Source organism: Magnolia sinica, chromosome 9, assembly GCF_029962835.1.
Source record: "Magnolia sinica isolate HGM2019 chromosome 9, MsV1, whole genome shotgun sequence".
NCBI lineage: Eukaryota > Viridiplantae > Streptophyta > Magnoliopsida > Magnoliales > Magnoliaceae > Magnolia > Magnolia sinica.
Genome location: NC_080581.1, coordinates 19,744,849 through 19,763,641, shown reverse-complemented (window position 1 = coordinate 19,763,641; position 18,793 = coordinate 19,744,849). Strand labels below are relative to the sequence as shown.

The 18,793-nt window shown below is 44.6% G+C and overlaps 1 protein-coding gene across 2 annotated transcripts; it reads right to left on the bottom strand.

The window, feature by feature from the left end:
• Window positions 1–8,618: 8,618 nt before the first annotated feature.
• On the bottom strand, window positions 8,619–18,347 carry LOC131257029 (uncharacterized). 2 transcript variants are annotated; one of them, XM_058258193.1, is made up of 5 exons: window positions 17,883–18,344; window positions 12,662–12,727; window positions 12,215–12,277; window positions 11,386–11,454; window positions 8,619–9,207 (listed from the first exon to the last, which is right to left on the bottom strand). In XM_058258193.1, exons 1-5 carry the CDS (start codon window positions 18,252–18,254, stop codon window positions 9,040–9,042), a joined length of 738 nt encoding a protein of 245 aa, XP_058114176.1. In that variant the 5' UTR covers window positions 18,255–18,344; the 3' UTR covers window positions 8,619–9,039. The 2 variants fall into 2 exon arrangements, with proteins under 2 accessions (XP_058114176.1, XP_058114177.1); XM_058258194.1 differs by lacking the exon at window positions 11,386–11,454 and having other exon boundaries at window positions 17,883–18,347.
• Window positions 18,348–18,793: the final 446 nt, after the last annotated feature.

The window sequence follows — 18,793 nt, the reverse complement described above, 5'->3', positions numbered from 1 at the left end:
GCTGGACGGGGTCCCGCCGAGTTGCTAGAGCCCAGGCGGGGTCCACGGGCGGGGTCGGGTGGTCGTGCGGGCCGGGTCCCGTCGGCTCACTGTGTTCCGGGCGAGGTCGCTTCGCGACGAGTATATCTTACAAACCGGAATGAGTTATTCGACATGCCATATATGAATTTGGGGTAGGAGAAGCTGATCTACGCAATGGAAATATTTATTTTATGAGATTCTTCCTGCTTAGTGGTCAAAAATCTATTTTATCTATATTTTCACTATTTCCAGTAAATTTTCATTTACCCCTAAGTCTTTATCCCAGAATGGGTTGGAACTAATAAATTTGACCCAAAACTAACATATTTGACCCAGACCTAGCTCATTCAGACTTGAATGTTGGCTTCGACTGTCAAATCTTTCGATTCTCGGCTCGTTCCTGACAATGTGCTGAGAAAATTAGAGAGCATAGTGAAGGTAGGTGAAGATTTTAAGAGGATAGGTTGGGAAGAAGAATTTAGACTTAGGCCTACTTGACTAGTGGCATTAAGCTCTACGAAACGGGATTACAACGCTAATCCCAACTCACGATTGGGAAAGGCATGTCTGGAATGAGTGTGGGATAGGATTCCAAATTAACTTCCTAGGCTTGCTAGATGAGCCTGGTGTTGAGAGGCGTGATATGGGATTTCCAAATCTCATTATGATGGACTTTCCAGGTAAATTTCGGAAGGAAAACTCGAAATTTACCTCTAATTGGATACATTCCAACAGGTCATCATGGAACATGGGATGCGCTCATCCCATGGACAATACCTTACACCTACATTAATCGTTACTCTGACATTCATTTCACCCTAATCCTACCTACTTCAGTTGGCCCCATGCATGGGCCCTAGAAATTTGATGGACTAACGAGCTAAACCTCCTAGTCGATCGAACCGAATCTTGCTGTCAAGTTAAGACCCTCGGACCCCCCTCTCTCGCAACCCATTCCTAACCCCTTGTAAGTCCTTCCTTCCATTTAAAATTGTCAATTTAGGGTCTGGGATGGCTCCTAGCATTCTAAGTCCCTGTTACGTTTTCTAATATGTATCCTCTCAAGTCAGCGGACGCGTTAGTGAGTTCATGACCCATGGCCCAAGGGATTCCAAACTATTGCTCTGATACCATCTTGTAACACCCTGAAAATCGGGGGTCGTGCATACGCTCGACTCCCGAGTTCCCGGGGTCACTTGTAATCGATTTTCATTAATATGCGATTAATCTATGTTTAAATGCGAAGCCTGGAGTTCCTGGAACATGAAGCACAAATGCACCTGCCGACTGAAATGAAAGAGAACTAGCATACATATATATATATATACACACATATACATGACCAAGAAAAATATAAAGGGTCACACATGGTGTCACCTAACAAAATCACAAAAGAATAATATGTCAAAAAGGAATAAAGCTGAGCCCTCTGCGCAGCGATCCAACGACCCATCTACAGGTCCGATGAGGACCCGTTCATCAGCTGGAAGAAGAGAACCTGTCCTCCTCCTCAAGGCTCGCATCGCCAGGCTCCACGAAGTCTATATCACCTGCATCTATGAACGGGTCTGGTTGGTGTTTTAAAACACCGTCCCAGAGTGAGAGTGAGTGATCAACTCAGTGGGTGCTATTAGTCTTAAGTCGCAACAAGCATCAATTATAATAAGAATTTAATGAAAAGCAATCAATCATAAACATCTATCTAGTCTTGTTAATGTGCATGGATGCAGGATGATATGATGTTTGCCCTCACCACAATGCTCCCTCGTGCGACAACATCTAACGATCGCCAATGCCAACACTCCCTCAGTGCGACCTCGACTGCCGAGTCGCCAACCTAGCTAATGTCATGCAATGATGATGTTAACCGGGTTCTTAATTAAGTCTATTCATCCAGCAGATTTGGGAATCTGATACACCCCACGTATCAAATGCCCTGAACTAGTTGCGAGGCCAAAACCCCCCAATGTGTGAGGCCGAGACCCTGCGATCCTTGACCCCGTCGGGTTTCTCCCATCCCCGACTTCAAGCACATGGGGAGTGCTGAATATGGGGTCGCTCGCGATCACTACGGGGAGGCGCGTCACCCCAGCGTAGGCCGACAGCTCAGACATAGTGTCTCATTCCACCATGCCCGGCTCACGAGACTGTGGATCAATATTCTATCCGGTATTGATGGGCTACAACGGTGGTGGGGTGTTTCAGTTTCCATACATATGTGAGCAAACAAGGTTAACAACTAGGTGGGTCAGCCAGTGGACTAAACCGCACTAGCTCAGGCAAGTATGTGGCGGAACGACATCGGGTACAAGTGACCCATGTAGCCTGACTACTGCCGCCCACACATGCTCGTCCAAACCTATGGGTTTAGCCTCAAGGTGGTCCTACCAACGGAACCACCTTCGCTCTCCTCATGTTCCTGACCAACCCAAGGGTAGGAATAGTGACTTATAGCATGCCAACTACCAATGCCGCATCAAGCATATTCAACACCGTGATCTCATATTACTCAACATACAATTCAAATTTTCCTACAAGCAAATCATTAATATTATGAATAAAGTGTATGTGTGTGGTGTGGGTTATTGAGGAAGTTAACACTTCCTCCATGTTGAGAAATCATATACACAAGAGTAATGAAATCATACGAAATATGAAGCAACAACGTATAAAAATCAACACGGCATGAGCATATGATCATCCATACATCGAATCATGTGAGAAACATAAACGACATCATGAGAGAGAGAGAGTCAAACATATAAATCCATACCATTTCAACCAACATACAATTCCTAAGATTTTCTAGACTTTCAAAAATAACATCCAAGCAATCAAAATCATTAATCTCGTATTAAAATTGGTGCTAGGTCACCTAAGAGTAATAGTTCGCACCTATGGATCGTTGGAGGCTTGGAAAACGACCTAGGAATGAGGGCTTTTAGGGTCAGACAGCCGGAATCCCTAAAGCAACCATTTGCATGTTAGAGTTTCAAGCAAATCCTTCCTCAACTCAAGGTTTTCAAGAAAAGGAATGAGGGTTTTTACCTAGATGATCAACGGAGCGAATGTGTGGTTGTGGTGGAGAGTTCTTCCTTAAAGAAAAGGTAGGGTGGTGCAAGATTGAACTCCCTTGGATCCCACCTTGCCTACGGTCCACCTTCACTCTCTTCTTCCTCTCTTCCTTCTCCTTTTTCTCTCCTCTCTCCCTTTGTTTCTTAGGGCAAATTCGTATGAGGGAGTGGGTACCCCAAATAAGGCCTTTTTAGAATGCCAGATTTGGTGACAATGGCCCCAAGTGTTGGGTTTTTACTATACTAGACTTATGAGAGGGTCTTTCTAGCCTCTAGGGCCCACTATGGGGTGTATAAGTCAATATACACCGTAGGATAGCTAGCCCTAATGATGATCTACGTATGGATATGATCGGCCCGCCATTTGGATGCGCCGATCGACAAATATGATAAGAAGTCTGTTCAACGGTCACCGATAGTCGATCAGGGCCGCGGCTATACGGATATGAGCAGGAAAATATCCTTACTCCATGGGTAAAGTTTGGTCATAAACCGACGGTCCGAAATCCTCAACTTTGCATAAGAGTGGACGACTCAATTCACTTAAGTTTCAACTCCTTCCTTTAGGGTATTTGCACTTCTCATGCACCCGTCCTTTGGCTTAAGTTGACCGGTTCTGGGCAGTACCCAGGTCTGATTCCTGTGATGGACGTCAAGCCCAATGAGACGGACATTATTCTATAGTTTTGGAACTAGTGGTCCACCAACGAGCGGTCTAGAGCTTGTTTGGATAACCGGGGCAGTTCTGGTGGCCCTCTGACCATGAAACTTATAGGATAGGTGCTCCATGGCCCGATGAAGAGCCATGCAAAATTTGGGGATGATCAGATATGGGGTTTGGTCGCACGGGTCTGATTCGCGATCAACGGTCACCGTGCCACGATCGGGACCCAGATTTTATGGGCGGGCGTAGAAAAATACATTAGACCCTCATCGTAAATTATGAAAAAATCTGACGGTTGAAATGTCTCACATCTCAGTTTTTATTTACACGTGCCAGATTCCAATTTTGGCATTGGTGGGGCGCATCTGGCAAGTGTCAGATTCCACTTCTGGGTGTCCACTGGGTCTGTGGTCCGCGATGGTCCCCAAGCCCTGTGATCTCTATGCTCTCTTGAATTTTTATAATTTTCCGACCTTCCCATGTCGCAGTATAGCCCGCACGAGCTGCTGCCAAGTGTAAATGGTCATTTGGCTTGACGGCCCGTACTTGGCCCAATCACAACCCGACTGGTCTACTCTAATGGGTTAATTCTAACTTAATTTAGTTGTGGCACCAAACCATGAGTAGTTTAAACGAACGGTTCTGCAGCAAATCCTACGTGGACGCCCCAGGACACTGTTCTGGTTGGGCAGGACGTTACATGATTAACCGGACTTGTGCGGTTCTTCACTGGTACACTCTGTATAAACTGACATTGAGTGCTAATGGTCATTAAGTAATATTTAGGTTAATTAAATAAAATAAAATAAATAAAAATTAATGAATTTTTGGAAATCCAAAACAGTGAGAATAAAGGATGTTACAATTTTCGACCTGAGAAATGGGACCGTACAGCTGTTGATTATTCTTGGAAGGTAAAAAGCAAGTGGGCTTAAAAAGGTTGTGGGCCATATACTGGTCATGCAGTTGGAAATTTCTCTTTTCCCACCATCAGACTAGCTTTCCTGAGAAAAACCTTTAATACTCGGCCAGAGTTGGTAAGCGGCAATTAGAAATTACGTAAAAATTGCATAATAGGAAGTATAAGTAATTAAAATTAAAATTTCTAAATTATTTTTACTACTTTACATGTCCAATGAACCAAAAATCGCCCTTATTTCATTATCTGACTATCGGATTGATGGACATTTACTGGACGATTAAAATGAAAATATTATCCAATGATACTATTTCAACAAGCAAGTGTCCACTAATCAGAGGTTAGGATGGATAAACCAATCTGATTTTGAGGCTGTGATTTATATACATTCATTTCCACAATTTAGACGGTTTGACTTGGGTTCATATACGTCATGTGTGCAGTTTAAGAGAGCATGCGTATCAAGCTTCATACACTGCCGGAGTATCAAATAACTCCCCCTTGTTTCCCGCCGTTTTCCCGGGACGCGGATTTCCTGCGCAAGTATGCTGGGTGGGATCCACATAGATTTTTATGAGAAATCCACCCCGTCCATAAGTTTTGAAAGATCATTTTAGGAAGTTAGAAAAAAACTTAGGTGTATCTAACACTCAAATGGGCCAAACGAGAAGAAACAGTGGAAATTCAGTGAGCACCGTTGAAGGATTCTTATGTCTATAAAAGTTATGTATAAGTCTATATTTCTGTTGTTTTCACTTCATCCCATTGGGAATGACCTTATAAACGGTTTGGATAGCATATAAACATCAAGGTGGATCCCAGGAACGTTTCAACGGTAGGAGTTTCTTTCACAAATTTTCCCTCTCGTGTGACTCACTTGACTTTTTATCCACCTAGTTTTTCTTCAGACGTGTTAAAATGATCTCAAAAAACGGATGGACGGAGTGGATTTCTCAAATACATTTCATTGGGCCCTTCCCACCATCCTTCCGCTGCGAAAGGCTTTCCCAGGAAATCCGCGTCCTGTTTCCCGCCACTGCTAAAGAGAATCCCAACGCAAGCTGCTTTTTTCACGCGTCGCACTTGCCTACCTTATCCACTACCAATGCCATGCCCATCACACACCGCCAGAGTAGCCATCCGATTCGTACTCCTCCTCACGTGCCAACGAGAAATGTGATCCGGATCGTTCATCTGTTGGGCCCCATATATAAAGCGACGTATCTCAAAAATCAGGCCAATCCAACGACATCAGGGCCTGGCTTGTATGAAACAAATATACATTTATAAAATAACCTAATATCACAAAGGCGTAAATCCAATCCATCCATCAGAGGGGTTCCACAACATAAATGTCCTATCTCAAGAATCAGATCAGTCCATTCATCAGGTGGGCCACAGTTCCCAAAACAAATGTACAGCAAGCAAGAACTTGTTCAGAATTTTCTAACATGTCCACCTGTTTCTAATATTCTAGCCCATCTTACCACCTTCATTTTTTGGCAAGAACATTCAGATGATGAGACCCACCTGATGAAGGGCCTGGATATTACACTGGTCTCACGTGCTAGCGTGCACCGTGGATGTGTTACACACGCGTGTAGGTTTTGAGAATCGCCACTGACCAAAGATGATGGGCCCACTTGATGAACGGCTAATAGTACATTCCCTATAAATGACAAGCAATCCCCCTTCTCAACCAGCTCATGACAAAGGAAAAGAAAAAAAATGAAAACACTATCAGTTTCCTTTTGGAAGTATCTTTTAACTACCCTTCTCTTATCTCTATCCAATCCATCTATTCTACTACCGTACTCACATCCCATCACTACCACTGCATACATCTCACCCCCTCTATCTCACCATCACCACCTTACAAATTCTCCCCATCCATCACCACCTCAGATCGGGAAGCGTGGGCCACACACCCCTATCAGACGTTGCAGATCCCCACCGTCAAATCGGCACGTGCCAATATCTCCACCACCTCCCCCACCTTCATGGTTTTACTTTTATTCCCCTCCGCCACCGGCTCCAATCCATCATTCTTCTCCGCTCTTTCCCCGCCGTCCATCTCCTCCGCCGGCCCACCGTTAGACATTAGTACGGTCGTTAATTTTCCTCGTTATCTTCTTTTCTTCAAATGCGGTTAGTTTGGTGTGTGTCGTTATGTTGAAGGATGCAACGTCTTTGCATTGGACGTCTGAGATTTGAAGTACATGTGATGGCAGTTACATGAATGCACACGTGTGTGGATGGATTATGCAAGGTTTGTTGCTTCATGGATGTTGTAGTTTTATTTTTATCTTCGCTAATTAATTAATCAGAGGGGTGATGAGAAGCATTAAAGAAGCTCCCACCATTGTTTGGACGGTGAGGATCTCTGACGAGTGACATTTTTCCATTAACGGTAGACGTTCAATTCCCACCGTTTCCTGTGGTGTGATCCACTTGAGCTTTGGATCTGCTTCGTTTTTGGGCTAATGCCCTGAAATGAGCTGGAAAAATGGATGGACGGCGTGGATAAAACACACACATCATGGCGGGCCCCACAGAGGTTTTACACCAGCAGCATGGATACCTAAGTGGTGGGACCGTGTTTGAAAGCATGTGGGCCCGCAGGATCAATATTCAAGGGTTTGAGTTATTTACTAAGGTGCCCCTATGCTACTAGTGTAAGAAATCAGTCGGATCATAAAGATCACACAACTAGAAAAATAGGCTGATCCGCTCGTTAGGTGGACCAAACATGCATGTCGAGTCAGATCAGTGGCTTTCAATTGGTTTGATTGGTGTGGTCCACCTTATGAGTGAACGGCCCTGATTTTTCTGCCAGCTGATATTCACGGCTGGACCTACCGTTTCCATGGTATTGATACTCTGCATAGTAGTCGATCTTGGTGGAAAAGATGTTTCTGCACCACAAATTACGGTACCCTGCCTGAAGGTGATCAGGAAATGAAATAGATGCGTAGACATGTGGACCAGTTGCCATCCACATCACCAATCACGACCGTCCATTAGGTCCACTCCAGTCTTCATAAGCTGCCTGGCAGACATAATACTAAAGGATGATCCAAACTATCCAATCAGCAGCATGCAAAATTGAATGGACAAAGTCGATCAAAGAAGATGGGTCCAGTCAGGTATGCTTAGAACCATCTGATTGCTGTGATTTTTGCAGGGTACTGGAAGAAGAGTGGGGTAGACCTAATGCGCGGTCCAGATAGATGATATGGATGCCAACCTGACTAAATCAAGCATTTCCCTTTCATTCCCATTTTGGAAGGGCAGAGGCAGAGCACTAGACAAGAATTGAGTTTTCGAATTAAGTTTTCTTTTTCTTTTCTTTTTTTTTAAATTTCCCATTCTCGTAATGAAAGGTTTGCAGATCATAACTCTCCATGTGCAAAAATCAGCCACTTCCACTCATCAGGTGGGCCACACCACAAAATAATATAATCACTGATAACTAACAAAATACAAGTATGGTCAATGCGATCCTCACTGCGGGATGGATGGTAAACTCATCGTCCAATGGATTGGAAGTAAGCATTTCTCCATTAAATGAATCCATATCAAAATTTCACTGATCAAGAGATCCAAACCATCCATATCAAAATTGCCCTCATCAGAGAGGTCCAAACCATCCAAACAGTGACTTGCGAATGGACAGCCAAACGAACCATCATCGCCGCAGATCCACGTTCATTGCCCACTGGATGGACCGTCAGTATCATTGTAAACATGGGCCAATGCCCCCATTCTTTAGCCCACATATGGGCACCAAAACCAATCTACAAACCTTGATTGGCTAATACCCAAACAGGGGCCCACATGGGTCCTAATCGCTTCCGCCAATGGTCCATCTGCAGAGAGTCCCAATCCACCCAAACAAAATGAATTCAACCTGCAAAACCCAAAATCTAAGGCATCCGTGTAAAATAGAAGAGATGTGAAATTTTTTATTACTTGCACTAGAGAAGTCTTTCTATAAACAAGGAAGAAAAACAACAAAATTGAATTCATCCTCTACTAATGATTACACCTCAAATATGTATAAAAATAAGAGTTAGAAGGAAAGAGAAGTAGTAGACACCAAATGAATCTTGGAAACTTGTGGAAACCTGCAAATCTAACCAAAATATGTTAGGATTCTCTACAGTCTACGCCTCCCTCTCTTTCTTCTCATCGGCTTTTCTCAACCAACCTCCAATTGGCATATTAACTGTTTTTACTGTTCCTATTCTTCGTCGTAATCTGCATTTAAAGATGGCTTGTATATACACTTCATGTTGTTTGCATAGTTCCAGACCGGAACAAGCTTTGAATCCCATATTCAACAACAGAAACCCCTTCTGTCAGCTCATTCCGTAGAGTATCCCAGAATCCTCATCAGGTGGTAGATTTAGATCAGGGAGCGCAAAGCCTGTCTCTGGTGGAGAATTGGCAGCTATGGTCATTTTCTCTGGAGATTGAGACTCAGAAGCAACGGTCATTTTCTCGGGTGATTGGGACTCTAGATCCATCTGCAAAATAGAAAACATCTGTTATTACATGTGACCACATTCAGGCCTTGAAAAGGAATAAATTCCAGCCATTTCTATCACCTTTTTTTCTAAGGTGAAAGGAAAAGATTGGAGATGATTTTGATTTGAAATTCAATCGGAAGGATTTGTTTTATCATGACCATTTAGGTAATTAGCTAACCCCATCAGTGCTTATCTTCTTGTCGAAGTATGTGTCCATGTAACAGTTTCGAAAGCACGCTTCAATGGGGAAACAGTGATTAAAGGCCTGAAAGAGCGCAGATGCATCCGTAACTCCATTTAAATGGCACCCACATGCACTTTCAAATAGGCTCTTGCTTGGGAAGAATCCTATCTTGCAGCAGAGGAAGTCCATCAAACCAGCTTGAAATGGCAAGTTCGATGCAGCTGGCAATGGATTCAGCACAGCGGCCATTCCACTCGAAGCAAATTTAAGAACTCCATGTTACACAAACATAGTGATTTATTGCAGGTGCTGGCCTGCATTTACAATGTTCAAGTTGAATTACATTTTCAAAATTTTGATAAATTCATACTTCTATTTGCCTTCTTAACATCCTCATGTCCCCCTGTAAAACCTAGTGACCACAATGCAAAACGCTTCAATGCACCAACACATCAAGAGGAATTATATGTACGTGGCCCATATCTTTGCACAATATATCTGGGTAATCTGACAATTCATGCCTGTGGTTCAGTTTGGTCTGTTGTGTCTCACCTTGGATGGACTATGCCTCAAAAATCAACTCAACAGGAAATTCTTATACTTTAATTATTGACCCACAAATTCTTATACATCAGTGGTCCACATTCAACTGGAGAAGTCCTAAAATAGGTTGAGCAATCCTTTTTGGGACATCTCCACCTAGGGCTGCAACTTGGGCTTATGTCAACCTGAACCTGACTGACCCAAGTTTGTGCCAGATTGGGTCAGGTTGGGGTAGGAAAACTCCAACTCGATTTGAAATCAGGTTGGGTTTGGATTGAGAAAGTCGGGTAGGGAATAATCCCATGTATTTGAGTCGGGTATGGTTGGTTTAGGGTTGAGTGTAAAGGAATTCGGGTTCGGTGCATCCGGTTGGAATTCAAGGTGGGTTGTGGGCTGTCCTCTTGAGGTCAGGTCGGACTCAGGCTGACCCTCAACCCGACCCCAACTGCCCAAGTTGCAGCCCTAGCTCCACCCACGTGGCACTCTGTCTCAAACAGGCCAGTGATTCTGATTATAAAAAATGAGGAATAAAAAATGTGTGGGCCACATATGATATAGTTCCTCACGTACCTATTCCAAATTCATACTTATTATTGCAAGATTAAGGCCCTGTTTGGTAGATACCTAAAAATTAAGTACATCTCATTTTATTTAATAACAATTGTGTATTAGGGATCAAGTGATTACTGTTAATTAAAACAAGATGAACTCATTTTTAGGCATCTACCAAACATGATCTAAGAACTTGAGTATAAATAAAAAGCTAAAAGAGGTATATATTTAGTGAAAAGGGTCTACTTAACAGTGAGCAGAAGTCCTTGTGCCCCATCTCAACAAGGAATGGTTTACTACGATAGAACTGATATCACAACCATCTGGTCTTGACTGGGCAATTGTCACTTGTCAGGCATGTGGACCACCACTTGAAACAGACCGAATGTAGAAACAGCTACCAAAAGTTTAGAACAGTTGACTCAGACTAGATCTTTCTTATCCTTCTTCATTTATTTTTTTTATGAACAACAACTAAACCTTTCTTATTCTCATTGGCATACGAAAAATTTGCACAGTGAAGCTGAACCCAAAATCTTATTTGTGATCCGCAGAAAATTAAGGGCCTGTTTGGACTCAATTCCTGCAAAAGGGGATTTGGTTTCCTGCATTTTGTGTAGGTCAACTAGTTTGGCAAGTGGGCTTTTTAGTGCTTATTTCGGCGAGCAGGGGATCAACCAACAGTTTGCAAAAGTACATCAAACACAGAAACAAACTGGGGTTTGGCATAGAACAGCATTTTTGCGCCAAATGCCCCTTTCAAGGGTGCGTCAAAAGGGGCTCTTAAGGTTGCCAACTCCATATGCCATAAAAGAATCCTAAACTATAGCACGGAGAATGGAAATTATGCAGTACGAGCAAAGTAGAAACCGAAAGGGAAGGGAAGAGCATGTCACCTTCAATTTCTTCAAGTTCTCGTTTTTCACCCACAATTCCTTGCGAGTAACCTGCAGGCCCTCTAGTTCCTGTTTAACACAAAACATTGAAAAAATAGAATTCACATATCAGGCTGTCAACCAATCCACGTAAGCAGGGCTGTCAATTTGTCAAACCAGCCCGAAGGCCTGTCCTTTGGGCTTGGTCCAACTTGGGCCAGCTCCAGTGGGCCAGGCTAGGAACGCGTAAAGGTCCATCACATGTTCCCAATACTAGCCACTGGCCCGGTTTGGGCTGCACATCTGGACTGCTGGACATTCCTGGGCTCTAAATTCAGGGCCCAATAAAGAAATGGGCTGAGCATGGGCCTCATTTGACAGGTCTTCCATTGAGGCTTGGCCTAAGTCCACATCCATTGAAACAGGGCCAGTTTGGACCAGGCCAAAGAATCACTAATCCCAAACCATGAACAAACGAACCAAGTAAAGCCAAGCCCAACCACCTACAATGGAATCAGGCATCATCTAGGTTGTACCAAGAGCCAAACACTCTTTCAGGCCTTCAGACAGACCAAAGGCCAGCCGACCAGGTAGCTATTGGGCTTGTGGTCGTTCCAAGCCCCAACCACAACACCCTAGAAATCAAACCAAATCCGGCTAAACTGGGCCATGCAGTAAACTTGCCGTTTAAGGGTTATGGCTATCATGGACTCGAGGTCTCAACTTGGCTCTGAAATTCAGCCCGTGGATGGCCAGGATCTAGTTAGCCGAAAACAAATGGACTGCACGGGAGCAGTCTCTGGCACAGGAGGAACCTACATATTACAGAAGAAAAGACGATGCAAGATACCTTGTTCAGTTCCATTCTTTCCTCCATCAATGAATTCTCCTCTTCCTTGAGTTGAGCAAATGTCTGCACACAGGCAATAAAAATTGCTTGTTAAACTCCTTATTTGATAAACTCCACCGATGTCCCCATTAAATCAAGTGGGCAAAAAGAGACCAATCAAATGGCAAATGCTGAGACAAGGCGCACATCTGCAGGATCCAGCCACACACCATGTTGGGTGGACCCTGATCTATGAACATACCATGCATGAAAAAATGAAGGTCCACTTATCAGAATGGCCATGTCGAACTTAGACGGTTGGTGGTCTTTCTTCCAACCATCTATCATTTGTAGCCCACCTGAATTTGGGACCGGCTGATGATCAAGCCCAGATGTGAAACACATGCAACATTGGCATTCATGCGACAAATAACCTCTTTAACCTTTTCTCTTACAAATCATTCTTACCTTTCTCTTTCTTGTCCTACCACTGGTCAATCTGAAGGAGGGGATAGCTTCGCTGCTTACTGCAATCTGAAATCACCACAAACCATATGTAAATACCCTCATCTTCATAATTCAATAAAAACACCCACACACACACACACACGAAAGACTGAACCGGTCCTATTGTAATCTAAACAACAGTATTTTAAAACCTGAACCAGGCTAGCAGACATATTTGGAACAGAACCGGCTGCCAAAATGGATAAAGTTGCCATAAACCGCATTAGTTAACTGAATAACAGCTTTGTAAACGACAAAAAATGCAATTACAACAGCCAAAGCTGGAACCTGTGTTTTTAATTGAAAATCAAATGCCACCACAATAACAATAGAAGATATTTTCCAGCCTAACCCAACCACCCACGGAAATAAATGAAGAAGTTCAAGTTGGGTCTAAAACGATTCCCCACACCAACAAATTATGATTTTTGCGGGCCTTCTAGAGAGGATATATGCAGCTGCCCCTTCCCCTTCGTCTGAGGACAGCATCTTTTGGAGACTGATAAATCCTCTTCCTTTTCTGTTCGATCCCTATATGATCAGATGCACTTGCAGCAGCCCATCCCCAAGGCAAATATTTCTTTCCTCTGGAAATACCCAGCTTCCCCAAAAGTTCTTGCTTTCGGTTGGCTGGTCGGAAAAAAAAAAGAATCCTAACTGATAACCTGATGAGGAAAGGGATGATTCTGCCCAACATTTGCCTTTGTTGTATGCGGGCTGAAGGGTCTGTTGATCACTTGCCCCTGCGTTCTTTCATTCAGTCCATTTGGGCCGATTTTCTGCTTCGGTTCAACTTAGACTGGTGTTTTCCGAGCAAGGTGAACCAGCTCCTTTGGGCGTGGCATGGAGTGAAATTAGGAAAAGTGAAGACAACAATTAGGAGAATGGCCATTCTCCCCATCTGGTGGTCTGTTTGGGGAGAACGAAACAACAAATGCTTCAGGAATTCCTTCAATCATGCTGGGGTGGTTGCGTCTAAGGCTAAACGGTTCATGATCGAGTGGGCTACAAATGTTAAGGGTCATTTTGGTTGTAATTTTTTCTTCTTGAGAGTGTAGTTGCTGCCTGCCCTCTCAGCAGGCTGTTTTCCTTTGTTTTTTCCTTTTTTCTTCTCAATGAATTCATCTTTCAAAAAAAAATAATAATAATAATAATGATTGTTTATAAACATGGGAGTTCCATGTGTTCTCATTCTTCGGTAGTTCCGTGTTGTTTGGGAGAGGGAATTCGGATTTTGAACAGAGATTTGTAAAATAAAAATTATTTATCTTGTAAATGCTAGCCAAATCCATGAATTTCTAACTTAATTCCCAAACAAGTTCAATTCATGAATTTGACATGTTGCTGTATTTACAAGAAATTGATAAAGTGAATATTATTATTCTTCCCTTTAATTAAATGGGTTTTAACATTTATAAATAAAAATACATGGCCATGATGGGTCCGGCTAGATATTGACAGGTCGTATATGCCATCTGTCGAGGACTGGTCCAAACTAGGTTTGGGTGGGACCGATTTGCAGACTACTACTCGCTTTTGGTAGACCCAACCCAGCCTTCAATTCGTGTCATCCGGTTCATAGGTACATCTGGGGTCCAGCACAGTCTCCACAACGAGAATATGGCAACCGTCTAATTCAGTAGTCCAGTGGACTATAAAACCTCTCCTAATCTGCAGTCCTGCAAATGACTGACGTAACAGCGAAATATTACCAAACAAGGAGAAATATGGTATTGCAGATCGTTATTCTTCCATCTTGCAACGCAAGAAAAGGAGAGAGAGAGAGAGAGAGAGCGAGAGAGATACACCAAATAATTCGTTTCATCCGGCCCACACGTGGCTATCCGAGCGGTTAATCCGCACCGCCCACTCCTAAGGCCTATCGGATCTATTATTTCAAAAAGAAAAAAAACAGTCATCTAATCTAAATCATCTCACTTTCCATCTCGAATCTAGGCCACCAGTCACCAAGTCAACAGCTAGTATTGGACACTAGTTATGATTCTGTCAGATAGTAATTAGTAGGCCCAGAAATAAACGGTCCAGATTCATAAACGGTGTGTTGATAAGGTTTGGAAGTGGCGACGAACCGTGAGGTATACGTGGGGCGAAAGTACGGGTCGGTCTCTCAAGACAGAGAAAACCTCTTGATGAAGCAAAGATAACCGACAGATACGACTACGACAAACAAGACGACAATTTTAGGGCTGCCTGAGACAATTAAAAGGAAAAAAAGGAATCCTTAGCCGCATAAAGTGCTAACGCTCCCACAATTTCAATCCCAAAATTCCCAATTCCCAACACCCGAGGCTGGGAGGAGCGGTAGAAAGAACGAAGAAGACGCGACTCGCGGCGCATGCGAACAAGCCGCTATCCGGGTTGGATCCAATACAAGCATTTTCAGGCACAAAGGTGGGCCACGTGCAAGTTGAATATACGCTGTGGTCATCTTCTCGCTATCGAGAGGAAATGGACAGATCAGATTTATTATGGGTCCGGAATAACTGCGCAGGCCACATTAGCGCGTGTGATTGAGTTATCCCTTCAAATTCTACTCTCGCGAGTGACGTCGGACTTCTCGTTTATCGGTTAATCAAGGACCCTTCCTCCTCCTCCCAACCAAACGACGGTAGTTTGTAGATACCCTAGGAGAGTACGACAATCCATACGCATGCACACCACCAGAGCACATGTGCAGTATATGTAACTCAATCCAAACCGTTCAAATCGTGGGCCGGTTATGGATGGGATATACGGTAGAGAATACAGCGAAAATTTGATCTTGGCTGTCCATTCATGGTGTCAGATGGACGGATTAGACGGTAAAAGGTAAAAACTGCAAAACCAGGAAAGAAAGGTCCACTTGGTTAGAATCGTCCTATTAGAAAGGCTTATCCCAGTAACCGGAACTCCTGGCTTGAGATTTGAGAAACTGCGCTGCGTGTACATTAGTTTCGGTACACATGCAGATTATCGTACTCTTCTCAGAAACGAGTCTCCACCGCCACGTAAGCTGGGCCCACCAAACCACGCGCGCCGCGTAGAAAGTGTGCACTGTCGTGTGTTTGCCATCGGGCATCAAAACCCGCCATCCAAAGTACTCATGGAGACGTGTACGGCGTAGATGATAATGGCCCCAAAATCACGCTCTCCGTACGATCTAAAACCCGCATCCGTAACCGTCGCTTGATGGCCCACAATATGAATGGAAAGGATCATCTCAAAACATTGTTAATTTCACGAGTAGTTTCATCTGGAAAAGGGACCACAATTGAACGGTCTTGATTTCGGGGACAGGATGCCACGTGTACCACACGAAGATCATAAAATTGCAGCGAAGTCACGTCAAAGCAGGAGCTGCCAAGACTGCTTTCACGTGGCCCGCATCTTACCAAAGTCTACACAGGTTTTCAACTATTACGAGAGCGGCCACCGTTCGGCAATCCAAACCGTTGGTTTGTAACCCACCGTGGATGAACGATCTCCATGGAAAATCTTCTTGATAAGACAGTAAGTTCTAGAAGAGATTAGATAACTGTCGACATTCAAAAGGATCCTAACATCGGTCTCGGTGGGACGTTCGACCAATGATCGGTATCATCGAATCACGGGCCCACTGGACGGAGTTGAAAACGCGTGCATACCGCGCACAGATGCGAGCCGCGCGCATGTAACTCCTCTTAACCAAATGCTCGTATAGATTGACAGAATCTTCCTAAAAGGCGAAGAACGCCAGGCGCCAGGACCGCGTTTTCCGGTAGTCCGCAGGGGTATTTTAGTCATTTAAAAAAAAAAAACCAGTCTACTATGCCGATTCTTCTACTCACCGCAAAACAGCAACTTCGATTTTTTTTCCTTCCCCTTAAAATGACGAAAACACCCCTGAAGAGTGAAAGGCGACGCCTCGGCTTTTACTCCAAAAATCGCAAAACGGGGCAAGTCTGGATAACAGACGGAGGGGTATTTTGGTCAACTACAAATAACACCTTCTGCGGTGACCGAAGAACGGGTGGCCGGTGGTTCCGCGGATTACTGAAGCGAAATCGTAGTCCACCAGATGGAGCGTCTAGATCGCTGCAAGAGCCAAGTCACGAGGTAGGGCCCGCAATTGGCAGTCCGCAACTTTTCTAAAGATGATCCTAACCGTGCGGATGATGGACTTGGAACTGAAAACGTTTACGTTCGATGATTTTCCGTCCATGGATCGAATGGCTAGGATCTCTTTTGGCGACTCTTATCATGCCCTTACCATGCTGCGACCTACCTTCTAAACGGTTGCGATCATTCTTATGGATGATTCAGGAAAAGAACCAGGAATATGTTTCCGTAGCCCGCGGATTACAAGACCGGCGTCTCAACGAAACCGCAAGAACGAGGTGAGTGTAAGACCCGCTTCATGAGGTAGGGACCACCATTGACAGGCAATTGGCTGTCTTCCTTTTTCCGTAAAGACGATTCTAACTGCACGGAGAAGGGACTGAACTGAAACCGTTGACCGTTCGATGCATTTTCCTTCTATAGATCGAGTGGCCAGGATCATTTGTGTCAACTTATACTTTTACAGCGGCCTACCCGGATACGACCTACCTATCCAACGGTCCCGATCATCCATACGCAGGATCCCGGTAGAGGAATACCATTACTTTGGTAGTCCGCGGACTACAATAACGCGACTGGAAAAGAAACCGCAAGAACAACAGCTGACCAGAATAAAACTGCGAGAGAAACGTAAAACATACGTCCCCTCGCCTCGGTCAGAGAGGAAGGCAAAGGTAAATTTGTTGATTCCTGGGGGCATTTTCGTCAAAATAAAATTTGAAAAAAAAATTGAAAAACGGAGAAAACGCAGAAAACCTCCTTCGCCGGACGGAAGAAGACGACTCCACAACAAAAGCTCAAAAGGTAAAACGCGGTGTACGTCGGGAGCAACCAAAACGATGAACCTCCGCATCGTGAGGAGCGTGTAGACAACGGCCGCGATCTAGGCCCGCTCGTGGATAGACCACACGCCCTGACACCCGTTTGGACGGTTGTGGTACGCGTGCTCCCAGATCCGGATGAGTACCGTTTCTGGTACTCCCGAGGTGGACGCCACCGCTCCTCTAGAACGAAACTAAAACGGAAAATAGAAAATGAGTTGAAGGAACAAGAACCAGTGACCGGAAAACGCAGAAACCCTAACCTTTGATCTTCCGCAGTCGGACGAGTTTCCAGCCCCAGAAGCGGCGAGCGGCTTGCCAGATCGGCTCGACTCCTCGCAAACATCGCCGGAGCCGCTGAGGGAGGAGCCGCCGCTCCAGGACAGCGGAGTCGTTGGGCTGCCGCGCCTTGCTTCATCGTCGTCCTCCTCCTTCTTCGCGTGGAGGATTCCGGCCCTGAGTGTCTGCCTCGACCGCGGCTGGCGCTGTCCCCAGCACAGCGGCAAGGGAGCTGGCTCCGGGGCAGCCGCCGCACGCGAGATCCGCATCAGTACCTCGGCGGCCAGTGATTCGTCAGACATCGCCGCTTGCAGCCACGGCTCTGGCTCGGCTCGAGCTTCTTCGGTTTCTGGCATGGCGTCGTCAGAGATAGAGAGAGAGAAAGGGAGAGGGAATGGAAAAGGGTGGGGAAGACAAAACCTCGTCGTTATAAATAAAATAAATATATATATATATATCCAGTGGTTTCCGGTTTTGTGTGGCTTTGGAGCAGATGCCCACACTTCTGGTTGGGCCCACCAGTGACACGTGGCAGTCATTGGCTTGCCCTTTTCTAAGAGTTTACGGCTCGATTTACTTTGGGGAAGATACAAGAGAGAGAGAGATAGGGACGTACTGTACAATGCTTGAGTCGCATGTTCTTACAGTACAGTAGGGAGTTTCAATTCAAGCTTTGGTGGCCGTGATTTAGTGATCCATACCGTTGATGTAATGGGTCCCACCTCTGATGGCCCTTGGAGTTTATCTTCCGAGGTTGAAATAATCTTGATTCTTTGATACGAGGCCAATAAATTGACGGTTAAGAACAAAATATAGAAACGCTGATTTCAACGGCCTGGATCTTTGGTTGTTGGAGAGTTTTGGTAAATGGGACATGCTTCATTGGCATTTAGTA

Coding starts and splice junctions, on each gene's coding strand:
- LOC131257029 (XM_058258193.1), bottom strand. CDS start 18,254: ATGCCAGAAACCGAAGAAGCTCGAGCCGAGCCAGAGCCGTGGCTGCAA. Junction 12,728..17,882: donor CCGACTGCGGAAGATCAAAG/GTTAGGGTTTCT, acceptor TGGTGATTTCAG/ATTGCAGTAAGCAGCGAAGC. Junction 12,278..12,661: donor GTAGGACAAGAAAGAGAAAG/GTAAGAATGATT, acceptor GCCTGTGTGCAG/ACATTTGCTCAACTCAAGGA.